Source organism: Protopterus annectens, chromosome 2.part0 (assembly GCF_019279795.1).
Source record: "Protopterus annectens isolate FY-2018-M chromosome 2.part0, PAN1.0, whole genome shotgun sequence".
NCBI classification, from domain to species: Eukaryota; Metazoa; Chordata; order Ceratodontiformes; family Protopteridae; genus Protopterus; species Protopterus annectens.
In genome coordinates this window covers 16,119,481-16,138,936 of record NC_056728.1, presented here as the reverse complement: position 1 = coordinate 16,138,936, position 19,456 = coordinate 16,119,481, and the positions used below count along the sequence as shown (strand labels likewise).

Here is a 19,456-nt window from a genome sequence, read left to right as displayed (position 1 = left end):
AGTACAATTTCCTTTAAGTGCACACAGAGTTCACAGTCAGTCTAGGGCTGAATGCACCTTTGCTCACCAGGTCCCTAATAAGACTCCCCACTGGCACAGCTATAGGGTCCAGGTTTCAGCCTAACTGGGCAAGCTAAAACCTTCAGTACCCTCTCTGTCCAACCAGTGCCTCACGTCTCTGCCCAGGTTGCTGATACATACACACACACACACACACACACACACACACACACACACACACACACACACACACACACACACACACACACACTTTGAGAAGAGGTATACAACCACACAGACTTTCCTGGGAAAAGGCTGGCACAGGTTCTCCAGCTGTGCCCATATTATCCAGACAATACGGTAGTAATTCCTGCCACCACCCAGTTAATTATCAGCTACTAAAAGGCCCTTAAAAGGGTGTCCAATTATTACTGTGCAATATTATAATCCAATGGTAGTATGACTAATCAGTCTCAAGGCTTATTGGAAGGGCTTATTACAATAAACTCTATAAATATATAATGTACTCTAAAGCATACTTTATCTCTACATAAACCAGCCACAGGTAGAAGGTTTTAAAAATATTTAATAATAGATAATTAAAATACAAGACAACATTTCTACACCACAGATATATCTAAGAGTTCAGAGATCACACAGAAACTTAAAATAATACAGTAGGACAGGTCTGATTTCAAAGAAAAATACCTAAGTAATCGTTACTAGCTTTAACTATTCCTGCAAGAAATCACAGTGCTAAAACTTACATGTGAGCATAAGGCAGAGTGCTGATAATTTGTTTATCAAGATCAAAATGCTCCAAGTCTCTTGTGAGAAATAGTATTTAAACATTACTAACAAACATGTCTGCTGGGTCCCTCCCAAATTACATCATGTTGACACTTAGGTTTTTCCATGCAAACAAACTGCGTTATTTAGCAATCTAACACCTGCTCAGAAATGTACAACAATACAAGGCATTTCACATATACACTCTAGCAGAAACCAGAGCAATAAAGCACCTTCCATATGTAAATTCTGGTCATAAACTTTAGCCTTAAAACAATGGGCATGAAATCTTCATCCAGACTCACTGGAGCCGAATTCTAACATGAAAGGGTCACAACATGCTTCACTGGGCCAGTAGAGTGCAATGTTGTCACATATTTTGCAGTTCCACATTGCACAGTATTCTTTTACACTCAAGAAAACATGCCTGTATTTTTACATTTATTTACAAATGCCAGAATTATATATCGAATTCTGTTTGACTAGGCTGGCAGCCTTTGCCCATCTCTCCCCAATTGTCACATCTCTCCCCCTCCCCCCGGGGAACTCAAGCAAGTTTTTCAAGTGCCCCCTGAGAAACATTGCTTGGGAGTGTCAGGTCTGTCTGGGTGTACCTGACCCCTTTCCCCTGTCTAGAGAGCCTATCTGCATTGGCATTGCTACTCCTACTGCAGTGCTGCACTGACATATATCGTATGCTTGCAACCCCAGACTCCATCTTAGCAACTTGGCATTTTGCTGACTGACTCTGTTTAACCATGTTAGAGGGTTGTGATCTGTCATCACAGTGAGATTTCTTCCATACAGATAAGGCTGAAGTTTTTGTAGTGCCCACACTATGGCTAGACATTCCTTTTCTACCTCTGCATAGCATTTCTCCCTGGGTTGGAGCCTACATCTGAGATAAACCACTGGGTGCTCTTTTCCCTCTGAAGAAATCTGGCTAAGTACAGCCCCCACCCCATAGTTTGAAGCAGCCACCTGTACAACAAAGTCTTTGCTGTAGTGTGGACTGGCTAACACAGGGGGTTCTCCCAAAGCTTCCTTAAGCTTCTGAAATGCCTGCTCACATGCTGGGGTCCACACTACCTTATCTGGCCTGTTCTTCCTTGTCAGGTCTGTGAGGGGAGCAGCTATGGTACTATAATTGGGAACTAACTTTCTGTAGTACCCTGTTGTCCCTAAGAATGCCCTCACCTGCTTTTTGGTAACAGGTGCAGGCCATACCTGAATGGCTTCCACTTTGGCAGGTTCTGGCCTTATCTTACCACTCCCCACTCTATGTCCTAGGTAGGAGACCTCTGCCATACCCACCTGACATTTGCTCGGCTTAATGGTCAACCCTGCCCTCTGTAGTCTGCCCAGCACCTCCCTAACATGCTGAAGGTGCTCTTGCCAGGAATGGCTGTCGATGGCAATATCATCTACGTAAGCAAGGGCAAACCCTCCTGCTCCTGCTAGGATATTATCCCCCAGCCTCTGGAATGTCGCTGGAACAGTCTTCATCCCAAAGGACATCTTTGTGAACTCGTACAAGCCAAAAGGAGTCACAAAGCCTGACTTCTGTCTAGCACTAGGAGTCAAGGGCACCTGCCAGTAACCCTTGGTAAGATCAATGGTTGTAAGATACTTAGCCCCACCCAGCTGCTCTAGGGCCTCATCTGTCCTAGGCATGGGGTAAGCATCTGCCTCTGTGTGACTATTTTATTTACTGTGATCCACGCAGAACCTGTTGCTGCCATCCATCTTTGGCACCAACACCACTGGTGAGGCCCAGGCACTGTTGGACTTTTGAATCATCCCTAGTTTCCACATCTGCTATACCTCTTCCCTCCGAGTCTGTTTGACTCTCTCAGGCACCCTATAAGGGGCCTGCCTAATAGGCCTTTGGGGTCCTGTATCCACCTTGTGGGTGCACCCTGGTTTCCCAGTGAACACTTCCTCAAATTCCTGCAACACTGCTCGGATTTCTCGAACCTGGGTAGGACATAGCTGCTGGGATATTGCTACCCCTTCCACCGAGGTGTCAGCCCGAGCCTCACTGAGGAGATGAGTCACAAGATCTCTCTCAGACTCCTCCTGCAATTCACTGCAAATGCTCAGCACAAGGGCCTCCTATCATGGTAAGGTTTCATCATGTTAACATGGTGCAATTTGTGCCCCTGCCATCTGCCAAGCACTTCCACCATGTAGTTAACATCACTTACCTTTCTTACCACCTTGTAGGGTCCCTCCCAAGCTGCCTGCAACATGTTGTGTCTGACAGGAATGAGAACCATCACCTGCTACCCTGCAGCATACTCTCTAGCTCGAGCATTCCTGTCATACCACACCTTTTTCTGTTGTTTGGCTTCTGCCAGGTTCTCCTGGGTCAGGCCCATGAGTTCTCTGAGCCTTGTCCTGAGGTTCAGGATATATGCCACAACAGACTCCCTGTGAGATTCACACTCACCTTCCCACTCATCTCGAATTAAATCTAGAGGTCCCCTCACTGTATGCCCATACAGCAACTCAAAGGGTGAAAAACCTGTGGATTCCTGGGGAACCTCTCTGTAAGCAAACAACAGATGGGGCAAATATTTGTCCCATTCCCTCTTAAACTGATCTGCAAATGCCTGTAGCATGGACTTAATTGTAGAGTTTAACCTCTCAACAAGACCATTAGTCTGGGGATGGTAGGGGGTGGTCTTCATGTGCTTCACCCCACAGGACTTCCACAGACAAGCCAGCAGGTCTGACATAAAATTGGCACCTCTGTCAGACAGTATTTCCTTTGGGAAACTTACCCTGCTGAAAATCTCTAGCAAAGCATTTGCCACCTTCTCAGCCTCAATGGAGGACAAAACCACTGCCTCATGGTGTCGTGTAGCATAATCTACAGTCACGAAGATATACTTTTTCCCTGTGGAAGTTAGGGTACTCAGAGGACCCACAATATCCATAGCTACCGTCTGAAATGGCTCCTCAATCACAGGCAAAGGCATCAAAGGAGCTCTCACCTTATCTCCTGCCTTGCCTACCTTTTGGCACTGCTCACAGGTCCTGCAGTACCCTGTTACATCTCTGGAAATTCCAGGCCAATAGAAGTTTTGCATAATACACCTCTTTGTATGTTTTATGCCCATATGACCTGCAAAGGGAATATTATGGGCTATGGCTAGAAGCGCCAGACGGTAAGCTCTAGGCACTACCAACTGCTGTACTCTCTCAACTTCTAGCCCTCCCTCAGGGGTCCACTCTCTGTTCAGTAACCCTTTGTTCCAGTATACAGATTCCCCCTTCCCTTGAGAATCAGGTGCCTCCCTAGCTACCTGCCTCTGGCCTTGCAATGTATGGTCTAAGAGCTTAGCCAGTCTCAAGTCTCCCCTTGTAACCCTTCCCAGCTCCCCTTCCACAGGAAGTCTGGCATCCTCTGACAGCGGTGCCTCACTGTCAGCCTGGGTACTACTACTCACCTCTACCTTTGCAGTTACCCTGTCCAAGGGAACATCAGTACCCACAAGCAGCTGTGGCCCACATTCAGTCTCACTGCTACAGTGTAGCTCACTCCCTGAAGTAACCACCTCAGCAGTCCTGGCTGCAAGTATGCAGTCTGTCTTGGTCTCCCCCAGGCTACCAGACCCACATGCTTGTCTCTTAGCCTTACTGCATGTAATTGCATAAGTACATAGTACCACCTCATCCAAATCCTTCCCTCTCAGAACAGCTGCAGGATAGTAGTTCTGTTGGCATTTTGTCTTTCCCACTTGCTGGCTGCCTCACCTTTGGTTCCCCACCTTACCTCCATGGACACCTGTATGCCACATGGCCCCACTGGTTGCATTCAAAACATTTAACCCTAGCTCCTGGACGTGTACCTGGACTAGTGGCTTCCCCTGCTACTGGCGGATTCTGTTGGGGCAGTCATTGCTGCCAACCATGGGTTTCTTTAGTCCCATAAGCAGTACTGGGGGTCCATTTCCTGTGCAGGGTTGCCCTGCTTGCTAGGTATAGGTCTCCCTTCTTCCCCAACTCCTCTGAAGTAGCACACTCTCTGTCAGCTAACCAGATCCTCATGTCCTCAGGCAAAGTGCTAAGGGCTTGTTCCCTTATCAAAAGGTCTGCCAGCCCTTCAAAAGTGGTGACCTGACATCCACTCACCCAGCTGTGAAAGTAAGTGCTCAGTTCAGCAACATATTCACATACATTTTCATCTGCCTTGTGTCTATGCTCATGAAACCTTTTCCTATACATTTCAGGTGTTAGCTTAAAACATTCCAACAAGTGTCTTTTTACAGCAGTATAATCAAAACAGTCAGTATCATACATTTTTGCTAAAGAAGTTACAGCTTTACCATGGAGTAAGGGGGTCAGGAACCATAACCAGAGCCTTTGGTCAACTTCATACTGTTTACATACCCCGGTCAAACATATGAATGAAGCTATCAAAATTATCCCCCTCTTTAAACTGTGGAAGAAATTTACTGACCTTTTGTGCTTCTGGGTCTGGTTACCCCCTTCCCCATTACCTCCATGACTCTGGCGAAGAGTCAGCATTTCCCTCTCATGCTTTCTCTGCCGTTCCTGTTCTTCAGCTTCTAGGCTCCTCATTCTCTCAGCTGCTTCTAGTTCCATGCGCCTGGCCTCCAACTCAAGTCTCTTTAACTCCAGCTGAATTTTTAAGTCCACTGCAGAAAGGTTGAGCTGTCCATTCACTGAGGATATTATAGCTTCACTGTCAGTCTGATTGTCCTCCAGGCTGCTGTTTTCTGATGCAGTTGTAACCAAGGCTGCAATCGGGTCTGCCTTAGTCAGGTTTCCATGCACCAGCCCCATAGCCTGGCACATCTCCGCCAGCTGGCTCCTTGTCAGCTTTCCATACTCCTCTGCTGACATGCTGCCTGCTCACCCTAACACTAAGCTAACAAAAGAAATAAAATAATTGTGATCTGAACTCTGAGTATACACTGCATGGTTGTTTTAGAGTACAAAAAGTTCTGCACTTTATCTCTACATAAAACTGCCACAGGTAGAAGGTTTTAAAAATATTTAATAAATAATTAAAACACAAGACAAAACTACTACACCACAGAGATATCTAAGAGTTCAGAGATCACACAGAAACTTAAAATAATACAGTAGGACAGGTCTGATTTCAAATAAAAATACCTAATTAATCTTTACTAGCTTTAGCTATTCCAACAAGAAATCAAAGTGCTAAAACTTACATGTGAACATAAGGCAGAGTGTTGATAAGTTGGATATCAAGATCAAAATGCTTCAAGTCTCTTGTGAGAAATAGTATTTAAACATTACTAACAAACATGTCTGCTAGGTCCCTCCCAAATTACATCATGTTGACACTTAGGTTTTTTCCCAGGCAAACAAACTGCATTATTTAGCAATGTAACACCTGCTCAGAAACTTACAACAATACAAGGCCTTTTACATATACACTCTAGCAGAAACCACAGCAATAAAGCACCTTCCACATGTAAATTCTGGTCATAAACTTTAACCTTAAAACAATGGGCATGAAACCTTCATCCAGACTCACTGGAGCTGAATTCTAACATGAAAGGGTCACACCATGCTTCACTGGGCCAGTAGAGTGCAATGTTGTCACATATTTTGCAGTTCTACATTTCACAGTATTCTTTTACACTCAAGAAAACATGCATGTATTTTTGCATTTATTTACAAATGCCAAAATTATATATCAAATTCTATTTGACTAGGCTGGCAGCGTTCGTCCATCTCTCCCCAATCACAGAGAGACTACCTGGAAAGAAGCCAGGGGATCCAGAAGGTTTTCTTCAGGATTGTGGAGTGGTCATGATGTCCCTAGACCATCCCCTTACTAGTTCTTCATCCCAAGTATTTCTCAGATTTGGGTAGGGTAGTAAGGAATCAGTGTCTACTTGTGTCCTCAGTATTACCTTTCATGGGATTCTCTTAAGGAAAGTCCAGGTTCCTTCTCTTACATTTATGCTTAGTGAAACTTAGAAGTGATGGGTCAGAGGGGGAAGATGAAGCTTGCATATGTGGGGCTGATCATACATAAGGCTTCCCCAACCCCCTTTATTTTGCTAACTGAATAGGCAGTTGGCTAAACGGCCAGAGAAAGAAATGCCTTCCACTTGTGGAACCAGGCATTGAGAATGGTTTATGCAGATCAGTATGCTTCACTGATGTTGATGTTGGTTCCACATTTGAGACTGAGGGCTCCAGTCTCTGCTGCAGGAATAATAATAAAAAAAAACATGTGAGGACAACCCTGACATTGAGCGAATTAGTGTCAAGTCTGACTCCAGTAGTCTGACCCTATCAACAGGTCTAACATACCGATTATCCCCACGCCTGACATTAAGAGTTTATTTCCAGAAAATCTTGACCCTGACAACACTGGCACAGGTAAATTTTTGTGCAGAAACTAACCCAAGCAAGTTGGCTGCAGACCCCAAGCCACAAAACCATCTGATGCCAGTATCATTGCTGTTGGAGGCACTAACATTTTAGGTGTAGTTGACTTTGAGGGAGTCAACCTTAAGGATTGCGCTCCCAGCATCAAAATCATAGCCTATGTCTATGAATGTATTGAAGTTGACATCGGCACCTGTTATTTTAACTATGCTACAAGGATGCGAGTCAGTGAGAAGAACTGGTATGTTCTTCCTAAAATGGAAGTCAAAGAAGAAGTTTCTATGTCTGACATAGTACCAGGAAGAGACAAGAGACAGGTGACACCTCTTGTTCGACCTTAGTAAAGGCCTTTATCATTTGTCCTAGCCAGTTTCAACAGGAGGTGTAGAGTAACTTCTGAAAGATTTTGCTGAAAATAACCTTGACTCAAAAAAATTCTGCACCTTCTGAATTTGACCGAGAACTCATAGTATCAATTCTAGCCAGTTTTATAGGTGACAAGTACCAGAAAACACTTTGACAGGAATTCTGAAAATGCCATTTAGAAGTATACAATCTAAAGGCATCCTTATGTAGGCATTGTTGCTCAAGTTATAGTATTCTCTGGTGCTAACTAGGTTGGTAACATGTTTATATGACTCCTGTTCACTAAACTTCAACCATCACTAGAGGGAGAACACGATAGCATGAGCGATTGTTGGTTTTTGTTAAAACTGTAATACATGCAGGTCTTGTGACAGTTTCCATCTTATTGTTCAACTTTAAGTTTTCATTTTCAGTGTCTAATATTTACTGAAGTGGTAGCTAAACCACAAAAAACTTGTGCAAGAAAATAACACTTCGCTGTTTAGCAAAGTTATATTTTTGCCTTTAGTTTACTGACCACAGCACACACCTCAGCTGTTCTTTAATATTAAGTTATTTAGTTGGATCCAGGTTTGTGGTGCTATCTAAAATTCACATGCCCCAGCTTTCCAAGTGAGGAGTCAGTCAGCCTCTAGAGTACCAGCCTTTGTGTCATGACCCAATGTGATACACCATTCCTCTAAAGCACATTTCTCTCTAAGAGATATAAAAACCTGCTTAGAGGTTCAGCTGTATTTAGAGCCATTGGAACGTATGGGAAATGGTTTTACAGTGCAGCAGAGAGACTGAGATCAGCATGGGGGCATCAGTACATCGTGTTAATCACCACGGATGATGATCAAAGTACTATGCTTGTGCTCTGATTGGCTGGTTGTCTGCATGATGTTCATACACATGCTTGTCTTTGAAACTTGCCAGCTCACAGGTGTCACACTGTGCAATTTGTTTTATGGGACCGAAAATAGTGATTTAGTGAAGGCAGTTTGAGCAATGTTTTCTTTTTCTAAAGTGGACATCCTGGACAAACGACACTTGAGACCTCTGACAAGATCATTTTGAGTTAAGAGAATTGTGTATTACATGAAATCTTACGAACGTATACATCTGTTACTGTTCCTTAAGGTTTTATTTTCTTTACGCTAAATTTGATTTATCCACAGACGATATGTGAACCACCACAAAATGCTCTACAGTAGGGCTTTCCTCATTGTTTAAACAGATATCCTGTACATGCTGCAAAAGCCTAACTTTACACATGGAGCTTGGTTGCATATTATAGAATATTGCACTTTCACATTAATGCACTAAATTACCATTTGACATGAGCAAGTTTCAACAGTCTATATGTGAAATGCCTACCCACTAATATTCTGTTGTGTTACTGAGTTTACAGATATACAAGGACTACATTTTTGAGTGCCTGTTGTACTAGGGCTTTATTCCAAGGGGAAGATCTTTTGGTAGATTTTAAAACACACAGCCTGGTCAGGTTTGATGACATAAGTGCCCTTGAAGGAATATACCACCTGAGGATGACCTGTAGGGGTGCAGTGATTGTTTTTAAAGTTTATGTGCAAATGTTAGGAGATTGAGGAAGCTGGCTAAAGGTTTACTTCTGTGGATTTTTGGTGCTCTGTCAGAAAGATTTATTCTAGGATGATGAAGATGTTTTCTCAAAATGCAGCGTGAAACAGAGTTACTGTAAAAGAAGAGATTATTATAATTATTAGATTGTTTTCTAATTGCAACCAGCATTAAAACATTCACACTATACTAAGTGTGTTCCTTAACACTATGATTTTAGATCAATTTTACTTAGTCTGTAAATTCTAAAGGATTTTCATTTTCATCACTAAAAGTATTTGTCAAGTGAGAGTTATGCTTAGCACTGTAATGCCACCTTCACTAACTGCAGTCACACTATTATATTTTTCAACTTATATAGGCCACTAGAAGCTGTCTGATTTTATGCTTACTTCCTGATTTTACTTATCTTTTGTGATAACAAAGAACTGTTAGGAAATTTGAACAGAAAGAGCAGAGTGACATCAGTGCTTTCTGCTCATAGCTTTCTGAGTCCATGTCCTTTAAGTTTTCACAAAACCTGAAATTCTGGGTGATTGTTAGCATTTATAAATTATTGCTTAGTCAAGATATTCTGTTTCAAGTAAAAGAACTGTGGAAAATATTTAAAAAATCCATTGTTTTGTGCCAGTTTTTTAATAATTTTCTGATTGCCTAACTACTGCTATTCTGCAGTTAATTTACTTAAAATGTATAATGCAGTTGTGTACTTTTATATATCTTTAGTTCTCAGAAACTATAGAAGCCAACAGTGGAACAAAGACGACAATGGTAAAAGAAATATCAGAGCGTAGTATGTCTCTCTCGTCTAAGTTGCCAAGTAAGCCTCATCTTGATCCTTTATCAACAACACTTCCAGGCAAGATCCCTGATACCACAGGTGAAGAACAGGTAGAAGGGATGTTGTATCGTAAACAAGAGATGGAGACACACAACAAGAAGGCAGCCAACAGGTATGAGCAGGGATTAGTCATTATTGGGCTAAAGATTGTTTTTCAATCATCTCTTACAGTTGTACTGTCAACACAGCATGGAGCACATTGGTTGCCAGTATGTCATGATGTTGCATGAGTTGGAGAATTCCAAAACTCACATAAACAATATGAGCAAATGCAGCAGTTTTGTAAAATCATTTTTCTTTTTATAGGGGGAAGTCACCTGCAGTTCCATATCACCAGACAATGCTATCCTCACTCTGAGGTCTGTGCACTGAGGAGAAAGAATGATCATTGATAGTCAGTGTAAAACCTATTTCACTGTCTGTCTGTCTCTCTCTCCCTGTCTTTTTGAGAGGATGCAGGATTTGGACCATTTAGCAAAAAAAAAAAAAAAAAACACACATATGAGCAATAAGTTGTTATTGAGGTATGAGGGTAATCTCCGTGGCGCATGCAATGAGTACTTGGAAGCTGTAGTGCCTACTACTACAATAGGTAGGGGTTCTAATCTCACAACAGCCAACTGTGTGTGTGTGTGTGTGTGTGTGTGTGTGTGTGTGTGTGTGTGTGTGTGTGTAAATATCACCCCTTGCAGGAGTAGAGACATGCCTATCTCTGAGCAATGGTTAAGTAAATTTCAAGTAAAAGGAGTATGAGCAATCCTAGACTTGAGGCCTGGGAGATTTGTGATTTGGCTTGATTCATTCTTTTTCCACACAGTATTACGTGGTTAGGAAATACCTCTTGTACTGGCTTCAATCTTTAACAGGAACCAGCAGTCAGCTGCTGAAAGGAGTTGTCTCATGCCTGATCTCTTAGCTAGTCTCACAGATACTAGCATTGACTTCAGAGTGCTTCCAGCATGTTTACAGTAGTATGTGGACTCCAGCTTTCCTGGTGCAATAAACAACAGAAGTAGCAGACTCAGTCCATGTATGTGCAGTTAGCCAAAGAGTAACAAACTAGCTTTGAGGCACAGAGGGATAAACTCCTGACAGTGACGGAGCCCAATGCACTGCTGGCACCCAGCCAAGATGAATGAAACAGTACACAGCATAAGCCAAGAAGTGTGTGCCCACCTAGCAGCATGTTTGCACACTGCAGCTAGATTTGATGTATGCATGTAAGTAGAAAAGCACTGGGCCAGTATTGTGGGAATGCATGAATATCAGGCAGCCAATGGATGGGAAATTGGCCATTGTGAATATAGGCCATCAATAAGAAAAGTGTTATCCTAACTAACATGCTTCCTACAAATTCTTAGCTACCTGCCCCCCTGCCCACACTGTATGGTACTTGGGACCCAAATGGTTTGGGGTGTGCAGCTAGGTGTGTAAGGGGCCCTAGTGGTTGTTAGCCTCGTAACAACATATGAACCTATGGAGTATAACAGGGTTTAGTGCTGAACACGTTTCCTACTGGCTGCCTGGATGGTGGAATCTTGTGACTGTCATTTGCTTGTAGTGAACAAATGGACTTTTCAGATAATGGGAGGGTTGATGCCAAAGGCATGAGGATGAAAAGGACTCAAAAAATTGACACCTTGAGAAGTTTCATATTCTTGGAGGTGGCATCATACTGTTGTGTGATGATGTGAGGCATTCCCTATTATACTCAGCTACAAGTCCCTCTGAGCTCCATGCAGGATATGTAGTGGCAAAGTTTCAATCATTAACGATGATAAATACTTTATTAGCTCCATTCTTCATAATGACCATGAGTGTGCATGATTATATTTATCAAATAGTCTAAATAAAGAACAATCAGTACAGCTATGCATCTCTGAAAGGTAACCAGCACAGGGAAAATGCTTAAAATGTATAGTGCATATAGGTATTATGATAGGGGAAGAGTTTCCAGTCTTTGTGGACAAAGATGATTGTTATTTGCTCTTATAGAGAGTATATCACAATTCTGTACAAGAGTGTTGTCCTCCTTGCCCTTATAATCGTACATAAGAGGTTAGATTTTTAAGCTGCGAGTCCTCCAGTGGAATAGAGTTATCAAGTCTGCTGTAGTAACTCATTCTGAAGCCATTCAAAATGCAGTCTACTTTATTATATGTAGTAAAGATATGGATAAAGCCAATGGTTGTCTCACAAATAAAGGCTGTAAACATCCTTAGAAGAAGGCTGGGGGACAGTACTATATTTATTGGAGAATGTGCTTTGGTGACATTTTTACAATTTTTTCTTTTCCTGTGGAATCATAAAATCCACTGTAACCTATTATCCATGTTGGAATAGGTTGTTTCTCTTTGGGAAGACCTAGCCTGATATGAATGAAAGAGGCAGTAAGTGATCAGTTTCTTAAACTGTTTAGTCTTGGAAATGTAGGCAAACAATTGCCTTCTAGGATCTCTATGGTGGTACTTTCCTTCATTTTGATTCTAGGAATGATGGTTAAAGGAAAGTAGCTGACTATTTTAATTTAGGACAGTTTGTGATCTAACTTTGCATGTGCATAGAAGATTTGTATATGATGCTTCTGTGCCCATGTGAACATCCATGTGACATTCATTCTGGACACACAAGAACTAATATATCAGATGCTTTCCTAGCATATGTGATAGCCATGAGGAGAGTAATACCTCAAAAAAGAAAGCATTTCAGGAGAACAAAATACAGGACTAATTTAGGAAGAATGAATCACTTAGGAGATATAGAGTTGAGAACTCCTTCTAGACACATCTCCAGAAATTGTGTAGAAGTTAAATAAGGCTTCCAGAGAAACCAGCTGAGTATACAATATCCTTTCCTATACAATGTATGGTGGTTGAAATCAGAGTGGTGACTTTAAAATCCTTGTCACACCAGTGGAAAAAAGATTTCCACTTTAACAAATATGATTATCTGGTAGGGGGTTGTCTAGCCTCTTATAAAATCTGAACCATTTCTCTAGAAAACTGTTGAATTTTAAAATCAAAATCCTAGTCTTTATGCTGTGAAGTGCAGGATGCCAAGTAAAGGACAATACAGAGGTATATAAGACTGCTTACCATAGAAGAAAGATGAATGTAATATGAAATCGTAACATGGGTTTACCCACCTTGTGTATCTTTTTTTTCTGGCCAGAAATTTTCATCGACATTGCCAATGTCCTTTTGAAGACCAGTACTGAACTCATGACAGCATTCTGTGTAACTTAGCACAAGGCAGTCCTATGAAGTCAACATGCAAGGAGCTTTCCTCAATTCCTTATGACTCTCAGAAAGACTCGTGGTTTTAGTAGGTTATTGTTCTTCAAACAAGTAAATATAACACAACCCTGGCTGAGTAAAAGTTTAATAAAGGATTGTAATTAACTGTACACACTTATTAGTGGAGTTGAAAAGGTGTAGATTTACTGTTACAGTGACCTTTACCTGAAGACCTCCGTTACATGGTATGGTCCCTTACAAATAGCAGTACTTTCTTCTTTGGGGATGGTCAGTGTAACAGTAAGTCATAATGCTTGGGTGATTTCCATGATGCTCCTCGTGTTTCACTGTTGCAGTCATCAACTGTGGGTTATCCCTGCTGTGGTAGCCCTCGGCCGACCTGAATACCAGAGTCAGTGTTTTTCTGAGTCGGCTGCTGTCGCTTGCTGGATGATGTCAGGTCATCAGTCCTATAAAGGAAGGCAGCCAATGTCATTACATCAGTCTTGAAAAATTATATACGTACATCTTCTGTTCATTTCTTGCTGTTACTTGCATTTGCATGCAAGTATGCCACAGTATATTAACTCTTAGTATGACCAAATACTTTAATACTGTATTGTATTAAGTACAGTAAATACACTGAGACAAACTGCTTCAGTTAGTGCGACTTTACTGTTACATTTTTCTTTCGGATCTACAAGCATGCAATACAGATGCTGTCAGCTCTCTATGGCAAATTCCCAAAGCTTGTTTATACACACTCGTATTTATACCAAAGTGTGCTGACTTTAAAGCTCTTATGCACCTCTGAAAAAGTGTTTGCATATGTTGTCTGAACTTTTTGAACTCACTCTGACTGTGTTGTAGAAGTTTATTAAATCTTTGTCAGTTCACCATGAACCTTGTCTCTCTTTTTATCTGTTTTGTAATTTGCAGTGGTTTTATGCCACTTTTGTCTAGCAAGATGTACAGAAGATTTTGTAAATAACTGACTTGACTAATATTGTAACTCTGAAATTAACATTTTACATGTAGTGACAGGACATAATGAATCTGGTTGTTTACCATTACTTTTATGATATTGCACACAGAAAGCAATTTCATATGACTTGCACAGTAAACGTTTACTGTCATACCAGTGATGTTGCTGTTTAAGATATCAGTCAAACATAATGCATTTACATAAAGCATTGACATCAACTTTACTAGTAAAGTACTACTTGTGCTACAGTTATGTTTATACCAATCTTTAAATTCTGACCATATATGTGCTGGACTATTATTGCTGTCTACCTGAAAGGTAGTGTTATATTTCACAGTTCTTTTGTTTATGGCATCCATGCTGTAGAATGAGAAACAAAAAGAGAATTACCAGTTTCTGCATGGAAGGTGATCAAGTCTTCAGTCGAGAAAGCGTGGAAAGTCCCTCGTTGATTCTCCCAAAAGGTGGTCATATACAGCTGGCAGATTCAGCTGTGTGAATGTACAGGACCTGTGAAACTTGCAGAGATGCACTGTTCTGCTACTGGATACTGTGCACAAGGAGGCAAACGTTTGCACTGCAACTGGAAGTACTAACTGAATAAAATAAAAAAGAAGCTGTAGTTGTCACAAGAAACCATTTGGTCTGTCAACTGTGTCTCGCCATTGAAAAATTATATACGTACTGCTTCTGTTGGTTTCTTGCTGTTTCTTGCATTTGCATGCAAGCATGCCACAGTATATTAATTCTTAGTATGACCAACTACTTTAATACTGTATCGTACTAAGTACAATAAATACACTAAGACAAACTGTTTCAGTTAGTACAACTTTACTGTTACATTTTTCTTTTGGACTTACAAGCATGCAATACAAATGCTGTCAGCTCTCTATGGCAAATTCCCAAAGCTTGTTTATACACACTCATATTTATACCAAAGTCTGATATATTTTTTCTCAGTCTGATGTATTACAATCTTCCTTTGTATAACGCTTTTCTTTTGTCCTTCATTCTTTTTTAAGTTCGGTGGTCCAAGGAAACTCAGTCTTGCATTATCTGAAATGTGGTGTTCTAACTTTATCTTGCTTGATGTTACATCTCTACTTCGTTGATGTCCTTCCAGCTGCCATCTGTGCAGCTATTTTTTACAGACTTTGTTTCTCAATAACATACTCCTTTACATGGATGCCAGTATCTAATTTTCAGCATTTTATACTATTCTAAATTAACCCTTTATATTTCATATCATTCTTGCAGCTTTTTATTCAAGTTAATAGTCATGCTAGCATAAGTTTTGAAAAGACAGTGAATATACTAAATAAAACAGAATACTATTATTCTTTCAAGTCTTTCTTGCCATGGAGCCCAAAGCAGAAGCAGTTCGCAAGTGTGCCGGTCGGTCGCTACCAGAGTTCGAATTCGAGCTGAAAGTGTCTAAAGTCAAGTACCCCGTTGGGGATTCTTTTTTCTTACACTAACCGATGTCCGAAAAAGTTAACAATTGCATCACCTGTGGAAAGCAAATACCACAATGATATTCATACTGTGTTCCTTGTGTAGGCCCAGACCATGACATCCCCTGCTGCTGGTTCTGTGCCCTCTTTAACATGAGAACAATTCGTCATAGAGCTCTTTGTGTACCCAGGTATTTTCATCTGCAATCTTTGCATTCTGAAATGGCGTCTGTCAGCCAACAATCTGTAGACATTCTGGAAAAATGTAAGGATAAAGATAGAGACAGACCACACAAGCCTAAGCCTTCCGACGACTCTACCGCTAAACAGGTTGTCAGTTCTATGGAATTCAGTGAGGTGCCTTCGCAGCCCCTGATGCCTGATTTGATACCTTCTCAGGCCTCTACTGAGACTCTTTTGGAGTCTGGTATGCCGCAGAAATCTTCTTCGTCTTCCGAGCCTTTGGTGGTCTCTGCCTCAGTTGGGTCCGGAGCCACTACGCAGGCACCGACTTCTGTGGAGGTCTTTTACACTACCGAATCTAGACAAAAAACAATGTCTTTGCCTTCGACTACCATTTCTCTCAGACTGATGGATACTCTTAGTTCTAGAGACAAGGCCACTCCTAAGAAAACTACCTCTAGCCACTATTTTACCCCTGCTGCAGTTCCCCAAGCCCAAATGCTTAAAATGGCAGAGGATCTTATCAACCTTATCAGGGGTAGTCAGGCCACACAGGATTCTGAGGAGTGTGATTATTCATATTTTGAAGAGGAACAACAACATCTGACTGCTTATGAGGATTCAGATGCAGAGGAATTCATTTCTTCTGTCTCCCCACCAGAAGATCTTTCCTTTGGGGAAACCCTTCACTCCCTCAGGGAATATTTCCACTGGAAATCCCAGGACTTCCCTCAGTCTAAGAAGAGACTAAGAGAGTTTCTAGACCTGCCTCAGCACAGACCCTTGGCCATCCCCCCTATCTTAGAGGTGGTGGATGGTGTCTTCCATGAATCCAGCTTAACTCCTAACTCCCTCCCACCTGCTCCCAGAAAACCTGACAGGTATTACAGAGTACCGGATTCTCACAAATGCCTGTACAGAAATCCTGCTGTAGAATTGGTGGTCATTACACAGGGACCAAAAGGAGCTAAGGCTAGTTCTGCAAAGAATCCTACTCCCTCTGACAAGGACTCCAGAGCTCTGGACATATGGGTTAAAAAAGTATACAACTCTGCAACCTTAGCCATCAGAGCACTCAGTTGTCAGTTCCACATGTTAAAATATCAACAACACACTCTGGAACTATTAAAACAAAAGGTTTCTACCTTTCCTGATTGTGCCAGTTCAAAAGAACTAGAAGATTTACTGCACTCTACTTGTCAAGTGGCATAACACTCATTACAGTGTGGATATGATGCCCTAGAAGCCTGAAACAGGGCAGCAGCTTCAGGATCTGTCATTAGTAAACATGCATGGTTGAAGGAACAACCTCTCCCTGATCATGTCAAATCTAAATTACTTGATACACCATTGAATAACGATCGCTTGTTTGGAGTAAAAGCAGAAGAGGTGCTTAAATAGGTGGAAGACAAAGCAAAATCTATGCAAACAGTAAAAGATTTCCTTCAGGTACAACCTGCTAGGTTCAGCAGGAATTTTCCCTCAAAACACTGGTTCTTTCCTGCTCCTAGCAGACAGGGGCAAGGTAAGCCCCACAGGGACATACCACCCAGACTCCTGTTCCAGGGAAGGCAGAGAACCAAACAGTGGACCACTTCCACTCCAAAGGCAGGAAGTTCTAAGCCATCCCTTTATGGCACAAACTCTCAATGACTCTTTCTCCACCCTCTGCCCTTTTTTCCCTCACCAAAAACTAGGAGGAAGGCCCTCCCTCTGCAAAGAGAAGTGGATTTCTGTAACAAAGGACCAATGGGTCCTAAAGATCATTTCTCAGGGATACAAATTCTCCTTCAACGAACTCCCAATTCCAAGAGGGTATCCAGACTTGCATCCAAATCAGTGGGCAGAGGCATTGAAACAAGTCCAAACTCTCATATCCCAAGGGGCAGTAGAACCTGTCCCCTCAGATCAAACAGGCAAAGGCTGTTATCGCAGACTATTCCTCGTTCCCAGAAAAAGGGCACTTGGAGCCCCATCCTTAATCTAGCCATTCTGAACACTTTCCTGCTGGTCCCCAAATTCAAAATGCTAGCTTTGCAGCACCTGCTGCCTATGCAGACAAAAAATGCTTGGTTAGTTACCCTAGATCTAAAAGATGCCTACCTCCATATCCCCATAAGAGAATCCTGCAGGAAATTCCTTTGCTTCAGAGCAGGCTCACAACACTTTCAGTTCTCTGCACTACCCTTTGGCTTATTTACGGCTCCCAGGGTATTCACCAAATGCTTAGCCCCGGCCATAGCCTTTTGCAGACAGAAAAATATACAAATTTACCCTTATCTGGATGACTGCCTCATTCAGGTAGATTGCAAAGAAAAGCTCCTCAAGGACCTCCTCTTTGTCAAAACCCTCCTAACCTCCTTAGGGTACACCATCAACAAGAAAAAATCAAGGCAAACACCCTCCAGGAAGATCATTTTCTTGGGGGCATTACTGGACACAGCATCCCAAATGGCCTTCCTATCCCCAGGAAAAACAGAGCTTCCTGCCTCTCTATTTTACCCTGCTGGCTTCCAGAAGTCACCTCACTGCGAAGAAGTTCATGCAAGCCTTGGGGTACATGGCATCTTGCATCCTTCTAATTCCTCTGGCCAGGCTTCACATGAGAAAATTTCAGTGGTACCTAAAGAACCTTTGGTGTCAGCACTCTCAACCTCTAGGGACCTCTCTACCTCTGAACCTCTGTGTAAGGGTTGAGTTTCTCTGCTGGGCAGGGACCTGTGCCCAGAACAAGGGTTTTCCCATCGCCCAACCAGGCAGACAATTACCACCAATGCCTCAGACATAGCTTGGGGTGGTCACCTAGAAGGCAGGTGCACCCAAAGTCTTTGGGATACCCAGCACTTTCCCTTACACATCAATCAGAAGGAAATGATGGCAGTACAAAAGGCTCTAACATCCTTCAAACCCCATCTCAAGCCAGGGTTTCTCCTTATCAAAACAGACAACACCACAGTAATGTGGTACATCAGCAAACAGGGAGGGACCCAATCATACCCTCTGTGCAGGCAAGCCACAAACCTCTGGCTGACAGTCTCTTCCATGGGACTACACCTGATAGCACAATACCTACCAGGGATCAACAACACCCTGGTAGACGATTTAAGCAGAAACCTACTGGACCCCCACGAATGGCAGCTCCACAGTAAAATCTTTTTACAAATCACTCAGGTGAGGGGGACTCCGGAAGTGGATCTCTTTGCTTCATATCCCAACCATCAACTGAAAAAATTCTGCACCAGGGAGTATCACCACCTAGCGTGGAAGGTGGATGCCTTGACCTTCCCTTGGAGCACCCTCTTTGTGTATGCATTCCCTCCTTTGCCTCTTATCCCCAAGGTACTGATCAAAATAAGGGAGGAGAGACCAAAGGCCATCTTCAATGCTCCAGATTGGACCAGACAGCATTGGTACCCCTTACTGTGCAGCCTGACCTTACAGCCTCCCAGGCAGCTTCCCCTGATCCCAGACCTTTTAACTTGGGGGGGGGGGGCATGCCTCACCCAGACTTGCAGACTCTCAAACTATCAGCATGGCTAATTCTCTAAAGGCAAACAAGGGGTCCCTGTTAAGCAAACAGGTGCTAGACATTATCACAGAGTCCAGAAGGCCCAGC

At 42.3% G+C, this 19,456-nt stretch overlaps 1 protein-coding gene across 2 annotated transcripts in view; it reads left to right on the top strand.

Annotated features, from left to right (window-relative positions):
- Nucleotides 1-19,456, top strand: part of LOC122792927 (spectrin beta chain, non-erythrocytic 1-like) — a 1,986,067-nt gene that overhangs the window by 1,881,535 nt on the left and 85,076 nt on the right. For both annotated transcript variants that reach the window (XM_044060498.1, XM_044060499.1), the window contains one exon: nt 9,868-10,094. In XM_044060498.1, the coding sequence (XP_043916433.1) occupies nt 9,868-10,094 (227 nt within the window). The remainder of the gene's footprint in view (nt 1-9,867; nt 10,095-19,456) is intronic.